A 21,448-nucleotide genomic window follows, 5' to 3' on the forward strand; every position below is an offset into this window, starting at 1 on the left:
CAACCCCTCCATTCACCCGACTGCTGGTAATATTGATCATCATACCCTTGTGGAGAGGGTCTAGCAAAACCTCTCCCCTTTTCCCTCCTCTAAAGGGTCTCCCTCTATATGGTCTCCTTTGAGGAATGTCTATAGTAGGGTGGTGGTGGTGGAGGTGGATCTCTATAATAGGGACCATCACTATAGTAATCAGCATTGCTACCTTGATAGAAATAGTTATTACCAGCTGTCAATAGCCTGGCTGTTCATATCTCCTGGGGGTGTTCGCCCTCAAAGATAGAAATGTATTCTCAGTGGGGACTCTATACTGTGGAGACTCAATACCCGGTCTCCTAGATGTCCCCACTAGTGATGGCCGAACGGTTCGCCCGGCGGTCGTTTCGCGGCGAATTTCCGACTTTCGCCGTCCGCGGGTTCGAACGCCTTTTTCCGTCGTTCGCCCCGGCGGACTTACGTGTTTAATGTATACAAGAACTTTAACCTTTCGTGACACGTTTATCATGTGTTACAGGACAACCAATTGAGACATGACAGCTCATGGACACTTGGACATTCCCCCTAACCTATAAATACACCCGATCCGGTGGCCATTTTACATTCTTTCTTCTGTCACTGTAGGGAAAGGATCCTGTGTGGAGTAGGGACAGAGAAAACGCTAGCTATTTGGTACACAAAAGTTCTTTTCAGGACTGGTATAGGTGTTAGGTCAGCAGCCTGAGTTTCTTTTGTCAGTTTAGATAAAGGGACAGAGCGCTGTATGCTGCTATTTTAGGGACAGCTCAGCCAGATTAGTCTTTCTTCATCATCATCATCATCATCATCATTAGCTGTTACTATCAGGTCCACAAAAGAGCTGTTCCAGCTAATCGTTCCAGCCTACTCTTTTTTGCCAATTTGTATAGGGACAGGCAGGAAGCAGTGTGTCAGGCAGTGAGGATAATTTTAAAGACTTGCTGTTACTATTAGTTCCACAAAGGTTCTTTTCAGGACTGGTATCAGTGGTACGGTAATAGGCTTGTACACGTATAATATTCTTTCTTCCAAATATAGAAAGAATATTATACTTGACTGCTGCCCTTCTGCTGCAGTCTGCTAATCATTCACAACTCACTTGTTCCACAAAGCTCTTTATCAGGACTGGTAACTTGGTCTGTCTAGGGTGCTACGGTACATAGGCTTGGGTGCGGTACAGTCTGCTGTTCTGTAAGGACCGCTATCGGTCCACAATACATAGGGTTGCCGTGCACTACTGCTGACCGCTGCCCTATACTGCAGCAGTCCTTCATTGGTATAGGGACTGACGTACAGTCTGCTAATCACTAACACACAACCTGCTTGGTCCACAAAAGTTCTTATAAGGACTGGTAACTTGGTATAGGGTGCTACGGTACATAGGCCTGAGTGCGTTACAGTCTGCTGTTCTGTAAGGACCGCTATCGGTCCACAATACATAGGGTTGCCGTGCACTACTGCTGACCGCTGCCCTATACTGCAGCAGTCCTTCAGCGGTATAGGGACTGACGCACAGTCTGCTAAACACTAACACACAACCTGCTTGGTCCACAAAAGTTTTTATAAGGACTGGTAACTTGGTATAGGGTGCTACGGTACATAGGCCTGAGTGCAGTACAGTCTGCTGTTCTGTAAGGACCGCTATCGGTCCACAATACATAGGGTTGCCGTGCACTACTGCTGACCGCTGCCCTATACTGCAGCAGTCCTTCATTGGTATAGGGACTGACGTACAGTCTGCTAATCACTAACACACAACCTGCTTGGTCCACAAAAGTTCTTATAAGGACTGGTAACTTGGTATAGGGTGCTACGGTACATAGGCCTGAGTGCGTTACAGTCTGCTGTTCTGTAAGGACCGCTATCGGTCCACAATACATAGGGTTGACGTGCACCACTGCTGACCGCTGCCCTATACTGCAGCAGTCCTTCAGCGGTATAGGGACTGACGTACAGTCTGCTAAACACTAATACACAACCTGCTTGGTCCACAAAAGTTCTTATAAGGACTGGTAACTTGGTATAGGGTGCTACGGTACATAGGCTTGAGTGCGGTACAGTCTGCTGTTCTGTAAGGACCGCTATCGGTCCACAATAGATAGGGTTGACGTGCACCACTGCTGACCGCTGCCCTATACTGCAGCAGTCCTTCAGCGGTATAGGGACTGACGCACAGTCTGCTAAACACTAACACACAACCTGCTTGGTCCACAAAAGTTTTTATAAGGACTGGTAACTTGGTATAGGGTGCTACGGTACATAGGCCTGAGTGCGTTACAGTCTGCTGTTCTGTAAGGACCGCTATCGGTCCACAATACATAGGGTTGCCGTGCACTACTGCTGACCGCTGCCCTATACTGCAGCAGTCCTTCATTGGTATAGGGACTGACGTACAGTCTGCTAATCACTAACACACAACCTGCTTGGTCCACAAAAGTTCTTATAAGGACTGGTAACTTGGTATAGGGTGCTACGGTACATAGGCCTGAGTGCGTTACAGTCTGCTGTTCTGTAAGGACCGCTATCGGTCCACAATACATAGGGTTGACGTGCACCACTGCTGACCGCTGCCCTATACTGCAGCAGTCCTTCAGCGGTATAGGGACTGACGTACAGTCTGCTAAACACTAATACACAACCTGCTTGGTCCACAAAAGTTCTTATAAGGACTGGTAACTTGGTATAGGGTGCTACGGTACATAGGCTTGAGTGCGGTACAGTCTGCTGTTCTGTAAGGACCGCTATCGGTCCACAATACATAGGGTTGCCGTGCACTACTGCTGACCGCTGCCCTATACTGCAGCAGTCCTTCATTGGTATAGGGACTGACGTACAGTCTGCTAATCACTAACACACAACCTGCTTGTTCCACAAAAGTTCTTATAAGGACTGGTAACTTGGTATAGGGTGCTACGGTACATAGGCTTGAGTGCGGTACAGTCTGCTGTTCTGTAAGGACCGCTATCGGTCCACAATAGATAGGGTTGACGTGCACCACTGCTGACCGCTGCCCTATACTGCAGCAGTCCTTCAGCGGTATAGGGACTGACGTACAGTCTGCTAAACACTAATACACAACCTGCTTGGTCCACAAAAGTTCTTATAAGGACTGGTAACTTGGTATAGGGTGCTACGGTACATAGGCCTGAGTACGTTACAGTCTGCTGTTCTGTAAGGACCGCTATCGGTCCACAATACATAGGGTTGCCGTGCACTACTGCTGACCGCTGCCCTATACTGCAGCAGTCCTTCATTGGTATAGGGACTGACGTACAGTCTGCTAATCACTAACACACAACCTGCTTGTTCCACAAAAGTTCTTATAAGGACTGGTAACTTGGTATAGGGTGCTACGGTACATAGGCTTGAGTGCGGTACAGTCTGCTGTTCTGTAAGGACCGCTATCGGTCCACAATAGATAGGGTTGACGTGCACCACTGCTGACCGCTGCCCTATACTGCAGCAGTCCTTCAGCGGTATAGGGACTGACGTACAGTCTGCTAAACACTAATACACAACCTGCTTGGTCCACAAAAGTTCTTATAAGGACTGGTAACTTGGTATAGGGTGCTACGGTACATAGGCTTGAGTGCGGTACAGTCTGCTGTTCTGTAAGGACCGCTATCGGTCCACAATAGATAGGGTTGACGTGCACCACTGCTGACCGCTGCCCTATACTGCAGCAGTCCTTCAGCGGTATAGGGACTGACGTACAGTCTGCTAAACACTAATACACAACCTGCTTGGTCCACAAAAGTTCTTATAAGGACTGGTAACTTGGTATAGGGTGCTACGGTACATAGGCTTGAGTGCGGTACAGTCTGCTGTTCTGTAAGGACCGCTATAGGTCCACAATAGATAGGGTTGACGTGCACCACTGCTGACCGCTCACCTATACTGCAGCAGTCCTTCAGCGGTATAGGGACTAAGAGTTTTGTCACAGGGTCATTTAAAAAATGACATGCAGAGGAAGAGGCAGGCCCTTCCGCAGGGGTGGTAGGGGTAGGGCAGGAGCAACAGGCTTGAGCCAAAGTGGGAAGTTGCAGAAGGTGCGTTCAATTACTTTAAAGGATGCACCAGACTTGGTTGAGTGGCTCGCTCAGCCTTACTCTTCTGCACCCTCCTCATCCTCTCGATCTGCACCCTCTTCTTCACTCTCTGCTATGTGCACCCCCAAAGACACTACCACCAACAACACGACCACCACCACCACCACCACATACCTTCCGCTTGAGTCACTGGAATTATTTTCCGATCCATATCAAGAGGACATTTCTGATGCGCAGCCACTCTTGGTATTGGATCAGGAAGAGGAGGTAGCAACAAGCGCTACTCAGCAGTCTGACGCCAGTACCCAGATCAGCCCAAGGAGGAGGTTGGTCCCCGGTGTTGCTGCCTACTCTACTTATAGCGGTGGGGAAGGTGACGTTGATGATGACGTGTCTAGTGATGTCACGTGGGTGCCCACAAGAGAGGAAGAGGAGGGGAGTTCAGAGGGAGATATGGACCAGCAGATAGGGAGGAGAAGCAGCAATGACTTACATTGCACAGCAGGGACAAAGCAGACTGCAAATGTATCAGGAGCGAGTCATCGACCATGTACGGTCACATCTGGCGCTCCCAGGACACCGGCACATGGCTCCGCAGTGTGGGCTTTTTTTAACGTGTCCGCTGCTGACAATAGCGTTGCCATCTGCAATCTTTGCAGTCAACGCGTTAGTCGCGGTAAGCCCAATACTCACCTAGGGACGACCGCCTTAAGAAGGCACATGAGCAGCCATCACCGAGCCCAGTGGGAGCAACGGAACACACAAAGCCACACTGCAGGCTCTCACCGTCCAGCCTCGTCTTCTACTTCTCCTTCTCCTCTCTCCTCACAATTGTCCTCCACTCCACCTTCCATCACGCCAAGCTCACATTTTTCTGCAAAAAGGCAGGCTTCCGTGGGCCTAATGTTTGAGCGTAAAAAAATGATGACGCCGGATAACCCTCTTGCCCAACGGTTGGCGGCTGGCTTGTCAGAACTCATAGCCCGCCAACTACTGCCATATAAACTGGTGGACTCGGAGGCCTTTCGCAAATTTGTGGCCATTGGAACACCACAATGGAAGGTCCCAGGAAGGAAGTATTTCTCAGAGAAGGGCATCCCAGAGCTATATGGCCATGTTCAGCGGCAAGTGAATGTATCTCTGGCACACAGTGTCGGTGCCAAGATACATCTGACCACAGACACGTGGTCTAGCAAACACGGGCAGGGAAGGTATATCAGTTTTACTGCCCACTGGGTGAACCTTCTGACGGCCGTCAAGCATGTAACCCGTGGCACCCGTGTAGATTTGGTTTTACCGCCACGGATTGCATGCAGGCCTGACTCTTCTTCTCCTCCTCCTACTCCATCCTCCTCCCTCTCCTCCTCAGCTGCCTCCTCCTTTTCCGCTGCTAGCGTCTCTTCCACTGCACCGCCCAAGCTCCCCAGAACCTATTCCACATGCCAGGTGAGACGTTGCCATGCCGTGCTGCGTCTGTTGTGCCTGGAAGCAAAGAGCCACACTGGCCCGGCACTCCTTTCAGCTTTGCGTTCACAGGCAGATGAGTGGCTAACACCGCTCAATTTGACAGTTGGTAAAGTGGTGTGTGACAACGGTGCCAATCTGCTTAGCGCATTGAAACAGGGCAAAATCACGCACGTGCCGTGCATGGCACACGTCTTAAACTTGGTCGTGCAGCGATTCCTTGTCAAATACCCTGGGGTCCAGGACATCTTGCGGCAGGCAAGGAAAATCTCGGCCCATTTCAGAAGATCTTACACGGCCATGGCTCGCCTTGCTGACATTCAGCGGCGACACCATCTGCCGGTCAGACGTCTTATTTGCGATTGCCCGACGCGATGGAACTCAACCTTCTATATGCTTGATAGGCTGCTCCAGCAGAAACGTGCAGTTAACGTCTACCTGTATGAACTCTGCGAAAGAAACGGTTCTGGGGAGCTGGGTTTTTTTTCACCGCGCCAGTGGCTGCTCATGCGCGACACATGCAGACTTCTGCGGCCATTTGAGGAGATCACCAAACTGGTCAGTCGCAGCCATGGCGCCATCAGTGACATGGTACCTTATGCCTTCTTTCTGGAGCGTGCATTGCGTCGTGTCATTGATCAGGCTGTGGAGGAGCAGGAGCGGGAAGATGAGGAAGTCGCAATGCTGGATGAATTCCCAGGGGGGGCTACTCTATCTGAGACAAGTCAACAACAGGAGTCTGATGAGGAGTCAGAGGAGGATGGTGCCGGGGCGGATGAGCAGGAGCAAGAAGAGCATGCTTTAAACCTTTCTGGGATCCCTGTTGTGCGAGGATGGGGAGAGGAGAATGAAGAGGACGACATTATCCTGGATGATGAGCAGGAGCCAGGCCACCACACCGCTTCCACTTTAGTGCAAATGGGGGCCTTCATGCTCCAGTGTTTTAATAGGGACCCCCGTATAAAAAGCATGAGGGTCAAGGACCAGTACTGGGTGGCAACGTACTTAGACCCCCGGTACAAACACAAAATGGCGGAAATGTTACCGCCGTCGCAGAGGGCTGTCAGAATGCAGCACTTCCAGGCCTTGCTTCGAGAAATGCTGCATTCTGCTTTTGCGTGCGCTGGCAGAGGAGCAATTCCCACTCCCAGAGAAGGATTTGCGGGTACCAATCCAACAGCGCCTGCAAGAAGAGGCCGGTTTGAAGATGTGTTGGTGACTTCGGATATGAGGTCATTCTTTCAGCCGACCCATCGACAGGTGTCATCCGGATCCAGCATCAGGGAACGCCTAGACCGTCAGGTGTCCGACTACATTGGGTTAACGGCCGATGTGGACGCTCTGAGGAGTGATGAACCCCTAGACTACTGGGTGGGCAGGCTTGACCTCTGGCCAGAGCTTGCCCAATTTGCAATCGAACTGTTGGCTTGCCCCTCATCCAGTGTCCTGTCCGAAAGGACGTTCAGCGCAGCAGGGGGGATTGTGACCGATAAGCGTACTCGCCTAGCTCACCACAGTGTTAACTACCTCACATTTCTAAAAATGAATGAGGCATGGATCTCGGAGGAATTCAACACATGTGATCAGTAGACCATGTATATGTCTATAAACAATTTTTGGAATCAAGCACACAGACCTTCTTAATTCATTTGGCTCACTTCCCTGACCCAAAAAAGCACACCGTACTATATGCCCCTACCCTCCTCTTTGAAGAGGTTGAGCGGTGTCATATTTCTACTGGGGCTGCTTATTATGAGGGGTTCCCACCATCCCTGTGCTGTGCTGACTTCCTCCTGGGTGTTCTTATTATGAGGGGCTCCCACCATCCCTGTGCTGTGCTGACTTCCTCCTGGGGGTTCTTATTATGAGGGGATCACACCATCCCTGTGCTGTGCTGACTTCCTCCTGGGGCTGCTTACGGTGCTGCTGTCAGCGCTGTATGTCACGGAGCTGCTGTCAGCGCTGTATGTCACGGAGCTGCTGTCAGCGCTGTATGTCACGGAGCTGCTGTCAGCGCTGTATGTCACGGAGCTGCTGTCAGCGCTGTATGTCACGGAGCTGCTGTCAGCGCTGTATGTCACGGAGCTGCTGTCAGCGCTGTATGTCACGGAGCTGCTGTCAGCGCTGTATGTCACGGAGCTGCTGTCAGCGCTGTATGTCACGGAGCTGCTGTCAGCGCTGTATGTCACGGAGCTGCTGTCAGCGCTGTATGTCACGGAGCTGCTGTCAGCGCTGTATGTCACGGAGCTGCTGTCAGCGCTGTATGTCACGGTGCTGCTGTCAGCGCTGTATGTCACGGAGCTGCTGTCAGCGCTGTATGTCACGGAGCTGCTGTCAGTGCTGTATGTCACGGAGCTGCTGTCAGCGCTGTATGTCACGGAGCTGCTGTCAGCGCTGTATGTCACGGAGCTGCTGTCAGCGCTGTATGTCACGGTGCTGCTGTCAGCGCTGTATGTCACGGAGCTGCTGTCAGCGCTGTATGTCACGGAGCTGCTGTCAGCGCTGTATGTCACGGAGCTGCTGTCAGCGCTGTATGTCACGGAGCTGCTGTCAGCGCTGTATGTCACGGAGCTGCTGTCAGCGCTGTATGTCACGGTGCTGCTGTCAGCGCTGTATGTCACGGAGCTGCTGTCAGCGCTGTATGTCACGGAGCTGCTGTCAGTGCTGTATGTCACGGAGCTGCTGTCAGCGCTGTATGTCACGGAGCTGCTGTCAGCGCTGTATGTCACGGAGCTGCTGTCAGCGCTGTATGTCACGGTGCTGCTGTCAGCGCTGTATGTCACGGAGCTGCTGTCAGCGCTGTATGTCACGGAGCTGCTGTCAGCGCTGTATGTCACGGAGCTGCTGTCAGCGCTGTATGTCACGGAGCTGCTGTCAGCGCTGTATGTCACGGAGCTGCTGTCAGCGCTGTATGTCACGGTGCTGATGTCAGTGCTCTGTATTACGGTGCTGCTGTCAGTGCTCTGTATCTCCTGCACCCTCTTGTTTGCCTACCCTGGTCCCTGACCTTCCCTCTCCTCCATTGCCTTCATTAGCTCCATAGTCCTGAATTGTCAGAACAATTTCCCAAATAAAAAAAAAATGCTTGTAGTTATCGATCCCAAATTCACCTCATACATGTATTATGCTATTGTCCAGGTGGTGGGACTACGTGCTACCCCCTAATAATTACCCCGTGGCCGCAAATTCGACCTAAAGGTTTGCGAAATTCGCCTCCCATTGAAGTCAATGGAGCCCGCGGCGAACGGTCGTTTTCGCGAACGTTTGTGTCCGTTCGCGTTTCGCGTTCGCGAAACGTCCCGTCGGAAGTTCGTCCATCACTAGTCCCCACTAAGGGTCCACTTTTCCCTGGGAGATCCTGCTCGGGACCATTCTTAGATGCCTGAGTACCTTTTCTATGTGCCTCAAATTCCCTCTCTTTAGGTGGAGGGTTCAGCTTGGAGCAGTTTTGTCATTATTTTTTAAATTATGTTTTACAAGTATTTCTGATGCACTTCTTTTAAGTGATTGTATACGCCCTAAGGGTTAGCAGAATCCGTCTTTTAATTGTTTTTTTGCTGAATCCAAAAATGTTTTATGTTTTTTTTGTCTATGGAAAACATTGTTAATGATCCTGACCAATTGCGGCCATTTTTGCTGCTATTTAGGCTCCGAGAAAATGGAGTCAGACCCACTTCCTGACGACACACGTTCTAGCGTGAAATGCATACAGGTGAGGCCCGACACTTGCAACCATAGGAGCCCTATACTATTGCTTGCACAGCTGAGATGCACCATAAACATTGCGAGTTTTATACCGGTTTCGGACCGGTTTCTGCTTCCCCATGAGCGGATTTGTTTGTGATTTCATGCTGGACTATGTGCGTGTTCTTTTTTTTTTAAGCAATAAAACATAAAAAACAGTATTACACTATAGCCTGCCTTCTGTGAGTCTTTGTTGGGGAGCTATTTTACAGACCTACTTGATGCAAGTTGATATATGCATTGGAGAGATGTTATAAGGTGAAGACACCTACATTTGTATACCTGCAAAGTGGATTGGGATCCGGCTTCCTCCATATATGATTGCTTGGTGTGAATGGGATGCACAAAGGAGCTACAGCATTGAATGAAGGAGTCATTCCCATTAGTCATGCTTTGAGGTCACTGTGTGGCCAAGGCAATCTGGTGAGCGCCTTTTGTTATCACTTCGGGTGAAACACTTTAAGCAAGTTTATTGAAGCAGGTTTGCACTTTATTTTTCACGGTGTTGGAGCATACACAAGAAGATTTGTTCACATATGATTATTATGGACATTTCTGATGGTTTATTTTATTGTGCACTTTATTAATTAGATACACAGTGTATATTATTAAATATACATTTGATTTTTGTACTGATTCCTTTGTGCCCTTTATATATATATATATATATATATATATATATATATATATATATATATATATATATATATATATATATATATATATATATATATATATTGTGGAGCCGACACCAAACACTTTCCCTCTCATGATTGTTATGTGTCACTACATTTGGGCTAAGAATTCTGTTCTTTGCATTGTTTATTTATCCATGCGCTCGGTCCCCTAATCTATGAGCAGGGTGCCGGATGCATGGATTCCAATGGGGGCGGGGGGAGGGTTGAAGAGCCAGAGGCTCTAATAGGCTTTAAAAAAGAGTGGGCTCGGGGCGCAGAGCACTGCGATTCAAACCCACCCAGTTATGTGACAATAGTGAATGAATATTCGCTATTGTAACACTGATTCTGCCTCCCAGCCAATCAAGAAGCGGGTCCTGAGACCTGGGGGGGGGGGGGGGGGGGCATGAAGGTGGTTGACTGTGCACTGGTTGTTTTAAAATATATTTTTGAAGGGTCGTGGCATATAGCATCTTTGAATATAACGGAACATGATGGAATACAACATCTTTACACAAAAGTGAGCAAAGCAATTGAGTACAAGATTTATTTTACCAACTAGGTTCTTTCTTAATAATATAACAATGCTTGAATTGCAAGGGTGGCCACTCTTAAATAAATGCTGCCAATTTTTATCCTTTTACCATCTGCCCTTTGGGGAATGATGATGTGTTTGCTTTAACCTGATGTGCATCCAGGTTTTTATGCTACTGCATCATGAGGCCTGAATAGGGTTGCCACCTCATCCCTTTAAACCCAAACAGATATTAATTACACAGGTTCTGAAGTTAATTTAGAGCAGATAAGGCACTGAGTGCTAGTTCACACCAAGTTTTTTCTGCAGTAAAAATGCATGCACAGTGTTTTCCATGTATTTCGATGGCTCAGTTCCAGTCAGTTTCCGGTGCAGAAAAATTAAGTAGAGCTTGCTGCATTTTTTCTGCACAGAACTGTACTGGAACATAGCAAATTGTATCAAAAATGCAACTGCGTTGGAACTGCATGTGGTGTGAACTGTAAGCAAAAACTGATCTTGAACGTATATCCGGAGTGCATTTTTGTGGTGTATACTGGCCGTAAAAATGCATGCATAGTGTTTTCCACGTATTCCAATGCCTCTAGTTCGCACCGGTGCAGTCAGTTTCTGGTCATTTTATGCTCTGGAAACTGACCTGGAACTGACTGCATTGGTGTGAAGTAGAGCCATTGGAATACATGGAAAACACTGTGCATGCATTTTTAGTGCAGGAAAAAGCACACGGAACGGCATTTGGTGTGAACTGGCCCTAACTGAGTTTAATTACCACCTTAATCAGCCACAGAACCTGTGTAATTAATATGTGTTCAGGTTTAAAGGGATGAGGTGGCAACCCTAATGCCGCATACACACGGTCGGATTTTCCGATGGGAAATGTTGGATGTGAGCTTGTTGTCGGAAAGTCCGACTATCTGTACACTCCATCGAACATTTGCTGTCGGACTTTCTACCAACAAATGTTTGATAGCAGGTTCTCAAATTTCCTGCCAACAAAACTTTGTTGTCGGAATTTCCGATTGTGTGTACACAAGTATGTCGCACAAAAGTTCATGCATGCTCGGAATCAAGCAGAAGGAGCCACACTGGCTATTGAACTTCCTTTTTCTCAGCTCTTCATAGGTCTTGTTCGTCACCAGGTTTCCACGTTCATAATTGTTGCCCAACATTTGTGTGACTGTGTGTATGCAAGACAAGTTTGAGCCAACATCCTTCGAACAAAAATCCACGGTTTTGTTGGCGGAAAGTCCGATCGTGTGTACGGGGCATAAGCCTGAACAAACAGGCTAAATTCAGTAGTCACAAGCAGTAAAAATGAATCAAGTACAGCACGGTCAGGGGCAAGCCAGGTATTAACACCACTCAGGGCAGATATGGAACCAGATGTGGAAAACAAAGCAAAGTAGGGTAGCAAACCAGAGGTCAGTCAACTAGGTTTTTATTCAAATCCAAAGGCAAAGATTGGGATTGTAGCAAGGATCGAATAAAGCAAAGCAAAAAAAACACAGCAGGACCTGCAACTGTTCAAATTTTCTAAACCTTTAAAGGCCCTGCCAAAGTGATATAGAATGAAGATACCCCTGTATAGGTCAACTAAACAAAGAAAGTTTTTTGTTTACTTCTGAAACAACCTAACTTTAGTTGCCAACTTTCTCCTGAGGCTCTTGTTAGGTAAAGGACATTTTGTTGTGGACAGGATGTCTGAAACAAACAATTTATCCAACCCGCATCTGTGATAATATAAGGAGGCCATATGTATATCGCCAAGTAGGACTGTGCAAAGAGAGCTTTATGTGAAAGAACAAAGATACTGTGTATAAATGCTTTGCTAGAAGCCTCAATTGACGACAAACAGGGTGACCTGGCAGAGATGGGTTTGACACGTTCTTCCCTGCGGTCTGATTGAGGTGAGTGGGTGTTCAGCTATAAACCATCATCTAAATAACAGTTCAGGGGAAAACAGAAGTACAGAAATTATTTTATGTTTCTATAATGGATGGTAAACAATAAAAGATCTCCCCTGTCTACGAGATAATAAAAAAAATTATTTAATTGTATTATGCAAAGTGCTTTCGTTTAGATCACATTTTTATATTTAATACCACTCTTACATTCGGCCGTAAACTTTTCCAGGAGCAAAATATTTTGTAAAATTGTGTCCAAGTCACCCCCAGTGATGGGAAAATTACCCCTTGTACACACCATAAAGTTGAATCTATAGGATTTGATGACATCAATGCATCAGTAACATAATTGGATTTACGGTATTTACCATTTGCAGGGTTGTGATGATCATGTTCCCCTCAGGCAGTCAAGCCACTTAGAACTTTAGCCTTTGCCTGTGAAGATGCTTGTAACCGATGCTTCATTGATTTAAGACTGCACAATTCTTTGTGCCCAATAATAATTATTATTATTATACAGGATTTATATAGCGCCAACAGTTTGCAAAGCGCTTAACAAAATGAAGGCAGACATTACAATTACATTACAATTTGGTACAAGAGGAATCAGAGGGCCCTGCTCGTTAGAGCTTACAATCTAAAAAGGAAGGGTCAATTGATACAAAAGGTAATAGCTGTGGGGGATGAGCTGATGGAGGAAGTAAAACAGTGAATTAGTTAGAAGCAGGATGGGCTTCTTTAAAGAGAAGGGTTTTCAGGCATCATCTAAAGATGTATAGATTAGGGGACAGTTGGACAGATTGGGGTAGGGAGTTCCAAAGAATGGGAGAAGCTCTGGAGAAATCCTGGAGGCAAGCATGGGAGGAGGTGACGAGGTCTAAAGAGGAGCGGAGAGCGGCTTGGTTGGTATTTTGGGACTAGATCAGTGATGTAGCTGGGGGCAGAGTTATGAATGGCTTTGTAAATTATTGTTAGTACTTTGAATTTTATTAGTTGGGTGAACGGAAGCCAGTGGAGTGATTGGCAGAAAGGGGTGGAGGACACTGAATGGTTGGTAAGGTGGATGAGTAACCTCAATAATAAGGTGGATGAGTCACTTCAATAATAACAATGTCTATGACAGGAGGATCTTTCTCACACTGCTCCAAAACAAAACAATGTAACAGCAGCAGACCACCCTGATCCTGTGCATGTAGCAACCCCACAGTTCAGCTACAACATACATTTAGATTGTGACAGATCTGTTCATTGTTCAACCAAGGGAGCAACATATCAATACTGCTCTACACAGTACTAGTAACTGGCAACCTCCTACACTGTTCATAAGACTTATTTTGTTATGTTGAGAGCGTCATACTCCTGTTCAGGGGTGGAGCAAGAAAGAAGAATCTGGTTGTTCACAGCCTGACATTGCCAGAACCATTGCTTTAAAAGTTCAGCAATTATACTGTGTTTTAAGGGGTATCAGCCTGGTGGGCTATTGAAGTGCACTAACTGTGCCTCAAGCTTGTACGGCTGACCAAACTAAAAAGGTTTGGGTGGTAGAGTGGAGTTTGTAGACCACTTGAACCATGATGCAATGATAATTTTGTTCATTGCAATCTTTGTTCTTACTAAATTATGAATAGCTAGGAAGTATGTTAATAGTTGTAACTTACACTCAAGGTGAGAGCTTCTTCTCCAGTCTTTATGTCCCATAGCTTTGCTGTAGTATCCATACTCCCAGTTGCCACCAGGGTACTCTGGGGGTTGAATGCTAAGCAAACCTGGAAAAAAAAGTTTGTGCATCATGTATTATCTTAATTAACTCATTATTACCTTTCCAGTCAAGAATAAACTTTCAATACAAAAAGAAGATCACACAGTAAACTTTCATTAGTATTAAGAACATTAAATATGGTAAAATAACATGAATCTGTTAAAAGAAACATCTTCCATAACTGCTACATCTGGTGGTGGAGCTGGGAACTTATGGACAGAGATCCCATTAGACCAGGGTTAGGGAACCTCGGCTCTCCAGCTGTTTTGAAACTACAAGTCCCATGAGACATTGCAAGACCCTAACAATCACAGGCATGACTCCTAGAGGCAGAGGCAAAATGGGATTTGTAGTTTCAAAACAGCTGGAGAGCCAAGGTTCCCTACCCCTGCATTAGACCAAGTGTGTCCAACCTTTTGACCTTCCTGGGCCACATTGGAAAAAGAGGAATTGTTTTGAGCCGTGCATAAAATGCACTGACAACAAGTATAGCTGATGAGCGGTTCCTCCTGCAGCCCTCAGCGGGTAGGTGTAGCCGCTGGGCCTTTTCACTATAATCACAGGTTGCCGGTGGCTGCACCTATTCACGGCTCTTTGTACAGCTATCGATTACCTGCAGCCAGCAGTGATCACCGCAGGTAATCACTGGCTGTATAGAGAGCCACAAATAGGTGCAGCTGCTGGTAGGTAAACTGTCACTTTATTGAATGGGGCTGGCAGTTGCACCTACTGGCTGAGAGTCACAGGAGGAACTTCCACTACAATTTGCATTGGCAATAATCGTTATTTTGAATGTAGCCTATTTATATGCTGTGTGGGGAAGTGGTGGAGAGGCACAATTGAATCTGAGGGCATGCAGCCCACTTCAGCACACCCTAGATTCGGCCATGCAGGATTTACTTACCTGGCGCCCCCTGCATCTCCAGCTTCCAGTGCTATTGCAAACGTGCCAGTGCCTGCATCCCTTCAGATATGCATTTGACTGGCTTGTCAATGTAGGCTGCCAGGTGCTATGTTTGCGTGGAAACCCCTGGAGATCCTACATACCTGCATAGACCAGGCTTGTCTGTGTCAGCTGCCATGGCTGCTGTGCTTGCACGGCATCTCTGGTGTTTCTCTAGATGGACCGAGGCCTGAGGGCCATGGGTTGGATGCCCCTGCACTAGACTATCCAACATAAAGAGCCAGATGCTGTTTCACCCTGCCAACACCTGCCCAAACTGAAACACCATGTACACAAAAATCTCACAAAAACCTAGCATACCTGTGAACACATTCTATGTCTAGCAAACTGGCAAACATGGAATTTGTGTTACCAGTGTCTCCTGTCTAGGAGACAAAGCATTGTTTGTTTGACAGCTAATGTGTTTTCTGCTAGCCTTGTAAAATCTGTTATCCAGACTGCTCATGCCACATGCTGAAAGATTGCTGTTGTAAGCATCTCAGAGTGATTATCGCCACTCGTCCATATGACAGCTATTTATTCCTTTTTTTCATTATGCAAATGCACAACGTGAAACGTGTATGTAGCAGTTATCTAGCAACATGCAAATCGTTCTCAGATTGTATCACAAATTCATCTATAATCTAGAATTTTTCTTTACTTATTTTTTGTTATATTGGAGGATGACCAGATGCACCAACATCTTACTATAGGGCAATACTGCTACATACTTCTTCCAATTAATATAAAATAATAAAGCACAACACCACCAAATATTCTTTTTCATTTATGGCTGTAGCATGTCAAGGTTCGGTCTTTATTACTCTTTGTTATCCTGTTAAGGAGGATCTTCACTGTTCCTTCCCCCCTCATTTTTTTGCTTCTCCCTCTTACCGGGTGGTGCGAGATACTTACCCACCCAGAGGATCCAGCGTTGTCCCGGTGAGATCACTGCTCAGTTCCGTGCCACTATGTTTTTTATGACGTCAACTGGCTTTTCTGGAGTAAGCTGCCGCGCCTCCCAATGATGCAGAACTGGGCACACCCCTCTCCACTTTTGTGAATGAAGGGCTATGCCTCCAGGAGGCATAGGGAGGACTGTGCACATTGTTCACAATGAGGTACATAGAGGGGCTGGGCACTGGGCAGCACCATTTAAAAAAAAAAGGACATCGCTAATCACTTAGAGTAGGGGAGGAGGGGTGGCGAGGAGAGAAGTACCTACAGAGGATGAAGATCCGTTTTAAGGAGACACATTCACACAGGTGCACAATAAGCTGCATTTAGATCTGTAATGTACTGTATATCTATCTGAACACAGCAGTATTGTGTGCTATGGGCCCATTTATACAGCTCCGCTTTGGTCCATAGTGTCTAGCTACATAAACCAAAACAGAAAAATTTGCAGCCATGGCTCGATTTTGACCATATTTTATACTGTATGCATGTATACATTTGTGTGAATGTTTACATGAGTATAACGTACAAAGACATGTCTAGTGTGGATGTGAGCTTGTTGTCGGAAAGTCCAACCATGTGTATGCTTCAGCGAACATTTGCTGTCGGACTTTCCGCCAATAAATGTTTGATAGCAGGTTCTCAAATTTTCCGCCAACAAAACTTGTTGTCGGAAAGTCTGATCGTACACAAGTCCGTCGCACAAAAGTTCACGCATGCTCTGAATCAAGCAGAAGTAGCTGCACTGGCTATTGAACTTCCTTTTTCTCGGCTCATCGTATATCTTGTATGTTACCGCATGTGACCGTGTGCATGCAAGACAAGTCTGAGCCAACGACCTTCGAACAAAAATCCACGGTTTTGTTGGCGGAAAATCCGATCGTGTGTACGAGACATAAGAGTTGTGCTTCACATGTTACCTACCACATGCCAGTGCTCTCCTGTATGCAGTTGCATGCTGGGGAAGCAGGCTTAGGGTGGTCAACACCAACAAACTCAATAAACTGATTTGCAAGGCAAGTTATGTTGTTGGATTAGAGTTGGAGTCTTTAAAACCAGTGTTAGAGAGGAGAATGTTGTCCAAGGTACGTTAAAATTTGCACAACTCCCACCCACTCCACAATACGCTGGTAGGTCAGTGATAGATTGTTACAACCATGATGCACCACAGAGCGCCACAGGAAATCATTTTTGCCTGAGGCCTTCAAATTATATAATTTTTCTGTGTGAGTGCTGGATATAATGATTTAATCTGGTATATAAACCAGATTTTTATGTCGTTTTTATATTATATTGGTATTAGGTTAACTATGTGTTGATTTTTGGTAATGTTAAAGAAAGTGGTGTAACATTTGCATTTTGATAGTTTGATTATTTTTCAATTGTTGTTATTTATTTTCTGTAGTATTTTAATATGATGGTAGGGTTTATTACAGTATAGTACTCATTTTGTTAAATTTGGTATTAATTGCTGTTACTGGTAATTGTATTGCTGTTATTGTGCCTTGTTTCCATTTGTTGTGATTTTGTATCGTCTTCGTTGAATATAAATGCATCTTAATAATTTCCATTTGGGATTAATAAAGTATTCTGAATTTGAACCTATAGTACATAGGTGAATAATACATATATTCCTACCAAGGGTAGATGATAAATAAATGCTGCTGACATATTTCAGCACTTCTGTGTCCTGCACCCACTAATGGATGTTCTATAGCAGTGATGGCAAACCTTGGCATCCCAGATGTTTTGAAACTACATTTCCCATGATGCTCATGCACTCTGCAGTGCAGTTGAGCATCATGGGAAACGTTGCTCCAAAACATCTGGAGTGCCAAGGTTTGCCATCACTGTTCTATAGGAAGATGTGTAAAGATCTAAATGTGACATGGTGGGCTCCACCCTCACTTGAGCAGAAGTATTTACTACATTCTCATCAAGTGACACATTTTCTCCACAACAGTAGAAATGCCCAGTAAAGCTCACAAAACATTAAAAAATGAGCACTTCTTCTACACCTGTGAAGACTAATGCTTTACTGAGGGCAAATATCCACTTCATACACACTTACAAAATAAAACATTTAATAAATTCCAGCACAACCAAAAATGTCAGCAGATCAAAATGTAGTACAAATTACCATCAGGTAAGTACCTGGAATGATGCCTGATTGGCAGCATTGTGCAATAAATGGGATTTTGACTTTGGGAAACTGGGGGAGGAGGGTGGGAGGAGAGTTATCCTCTAGGGGGGTTTCGGCTTTTGTACTGCGCTTTATTACTATATACAGTCTCTCACAAAAGTGAGTACACACCTCACATTTTTGTAAATATTTTATTATATCTTTTCATGTGACAGCACTGAAGAAATGACACTTTGGCGGTTATTTACTAAAGGCAAATCCACTTTTTGCACTGCAAAGTGCACTCGGAAAGTAAAGTCGCTGTAGATCTGAGGGGGGACATGCAAGGAAAATAAAAAACAGCATTTTAGCTTGCACATGATTGGATGATAAAATCAGCAGAGCTTCCACTTATTTCAGATCTACCCCTTAGATTTCGAGCGACTGCACTTCCAAGTGCACTTGCAGTGAAAAGTGGATTTATCTTTCGTAAATAACCCCCTTTGCTACAATGTAAAGTAGTGAGTGTACAGCTGGTATAATGGTGTAAATTTTTCTGTGCCCTCAAAATAACTCAACACAGCTCCCTACCATTGTAAGAAATGTAAGCACAACCCCCAAGTTTCCAAGACCACCCAGTCAGACCCATATGGAGAAAGCCAACTACTTTTACTTTGATAACCCCTTTATGTAACGGGTCCAAGATTTGAAACATATTATTATTATTTGCACCATCAAAAAAAAGGATTTGTGTAAACTCACATAACTCCATCCTAAGAGGAACATAATAGTATAAAATGTTATTTATATATATTTATATATAATGTTATTATTTATATATATATATATATATATATATATATACATATATATACATACACATACACACAGAATCTCACAAAAGTGAGTACACCCCTCACATTTTTGTAAATATTTTATTTTCATGTGACAACACTGAAGAAATTACACTTTGCTACAATGTAAAGTAGTGAGTGTACAGCTTGTATAGCAGTGTAAATTTGCTGTCCCCTCAAAATAACTCAACACACAGCCATTGATGTCTAAACCGCTGGCAACAAAAGTGAATATGCCCCTACGTGAAAATGTCCAAATTGGACCAAAAGTGTCAATATTTTGTGTGGCCACCATTATTTTCCAGCACTACCTTAACCCTGTTCGGCTTAGAGTTCCCCAGAGCTTCACAGGTTGTCACTGAAGTCCTCTTCCACTCCTCCATAACGACATTACGGAGCTGGTGGATGTTAGAGACCTTGTGCTTCTCCACCTTCCATTTTAGGATGCCCCACAGATGCTCAATAGGGTTTAGGTCTGGAGTCATGCTTGGCCAGGCCATCACCTTTACCTTCTGCTTCTTTAGCAAGGCAGTGGTCATCTTGGAGGTGTGTTTGGGGTCATTATCATGTTGGAATACTGCTCTGCAGCCCAGTCTCCAAAGTCACATGACACCGGGGATAGAAAATGGCTAATTGGGCCTAATTTGGACATTTTCACTTAGGAGTGTACTCACCTTTGGTGACAGCTGTTTAAAAAATAATGACTGTGTGTTGAGTTATTTTGAGGGGACAGCAAATTTACACTGTTATAAAAGCTGTACAATCACTACTTTACATTGTAGAAAAGTGTAATTTCTTCAATGTTGTCACATGAAAAGATATAATAAAATATTTACAAACATATGAGGGGTGTACTCACTTTTGTGAGATACGGTTTGGCGGATTGAGAAGGTACTATATCCTCTGTGGTGTTTTTGTTGTGTATATATTTTTTGAGGCACCTACCCCCTTTTCAAATTGCATTTCATATTTGACCTTGGGTCCTGCTTTAAATGCTTTCAAACTATGTTTTTTTGAGTATTCAAAGGACTCCCTAATTCCAAATATTGATGATAACCGGTTACAACTAGTTGCTTTGTACTATGGACATTGTGCATCTGTAATAGAATGTTAATAATAAGAGAAACTCTAGTGTATGTAGGTGATATTTATCGTTTTTTTGTGTGATTTTGCATGCATTTTTAGGAGTGAAGTGCTCTTTTTGGTCCTATATACCTTTTTTATGGGAGCGTCTGAAAACGTGCGTAGCATGTTTTTGCGCATTTGTTTGCACTCACGCTTAAATCAATAGAGCCAAAAAAGTGCACACAGGCAATATTAATGCATTTGTGTGAGATTTTGCATGCATTTGTAAGAGTAAAGTGCCCTTTTTGGCCTCACAGACTTTTTTATGGGAGTGCCTGAAAACGCACATAATGCATTTTTGCGCATTTGTCTGCAGTGGATTTAAGTGCATTTAAGTCAATAGGGCCAAACTTGCCCCATTCTGATACAAAAATTAGCTCATATACATTTTGGAACTTCAAGCGTTGATCTATAGGCACCTTGACGCTTGAACGTGAACAGGCACAATTTAAAAGCATGGGATTAGGCTTGTTGACTGTTTTAGAGCTCTGAGCTCAAGGGTGAATGAGGGGGCTTAGAGTCCGAAGATAAAAAATAAGTTTGTTGCTAATGTGTTTCCTGTCCCAGACTATATATGTTTATTTCAATGAAGCTGCAAAACATGTTTCAGTTGTAAACAAGTAAGCTGATATCTCTTTAAGAAATTGCACATAAAGCAAATGTGATATTGCTAACAACACATGTACAAGATGTCTGTGTATCTGGGAATTAATCCAAACTATATTACAATCAATAGAATAAAATATATGAGATGAGAGGAAGGCAATATGGCTTAATTATATGTAGCTACAAAAGGCCCTTGAGATTCCACCATACAGAATGCAATAAAGAACAATTCAGTTGTGGCGTTATGGGATATTGAGGGATCTTTAGCATGAATCAAGCCCTTTAGCTAAACAATCATGCCATTATATTAACAACTCTCACTGCAGAATATTATTTATATTAAAATGGTTTGTTTTCCAGGACCAGCGGCTGATAGCGCTAATCGCAGGGCTTTTTTATGACAGAAAACAAAAGAAAAGTAAAGTGTTTAAAGAAATCATCTTGACGTGTAACCTATTTATATTGCTTTACTTAATACAGGTATTCATATAGCACTGACAACTTACACAACCCTTTACATAGTGGACATTCTCATTAGTCCTTGCCCCAAGGAGCTTACAATCTAAGGATTTATCCCACATGCATACATGCACTCATACTAGGGCCAATTTGGAAAGGAGACAATTAACCTATGAGCATATATTTGGAGTGTGGGTGGAAGTCCACACAAGCAGATGAGGAATATGGAAACACCATG

General features: G+C 44.8%; 1 protein-coding gene across 1 annotated transcript in view; it reads right to left on the reverse strand.

Annotated features, from left to right (window-relative positions):
* Nucleotides 1-21,448, reverse strand: part of DAW1 (dynein assembly factor with WD repeats 1) — a 95,878-nt gene that overhangs the window by 30,794 nt on the left and 43,636 nt on the right. Inside the window, exon 7 of the mRNA XM_077488508.1 lies at nucleotides 14,044-14,151. Coding sequence (XP_077344634.1) covers nucleotides 14,044-14,151 — 108 coding nt within the window. The remainder of the gene's footprint in view (nucleotides 1-14,043; nucleotides 14,152-21,448) is intronic.

Source organism: Lithobates pipiens, unplaced genomic scaffold (genome assembly GCF_037356315.1).
Source record: "Lithobates pipiens isolate NorthernLeopardFrog02 unplaced genomic scaffold, aLitPip1_a1.2 Scaffold_18, whole genome shotgun sequence".
Taxonomy (NCBI): Eukaryota; Metazoa; Chordata; class Amphibia; order Anura; family Ranidae; genus Lithobates; species Lithobates pipiens.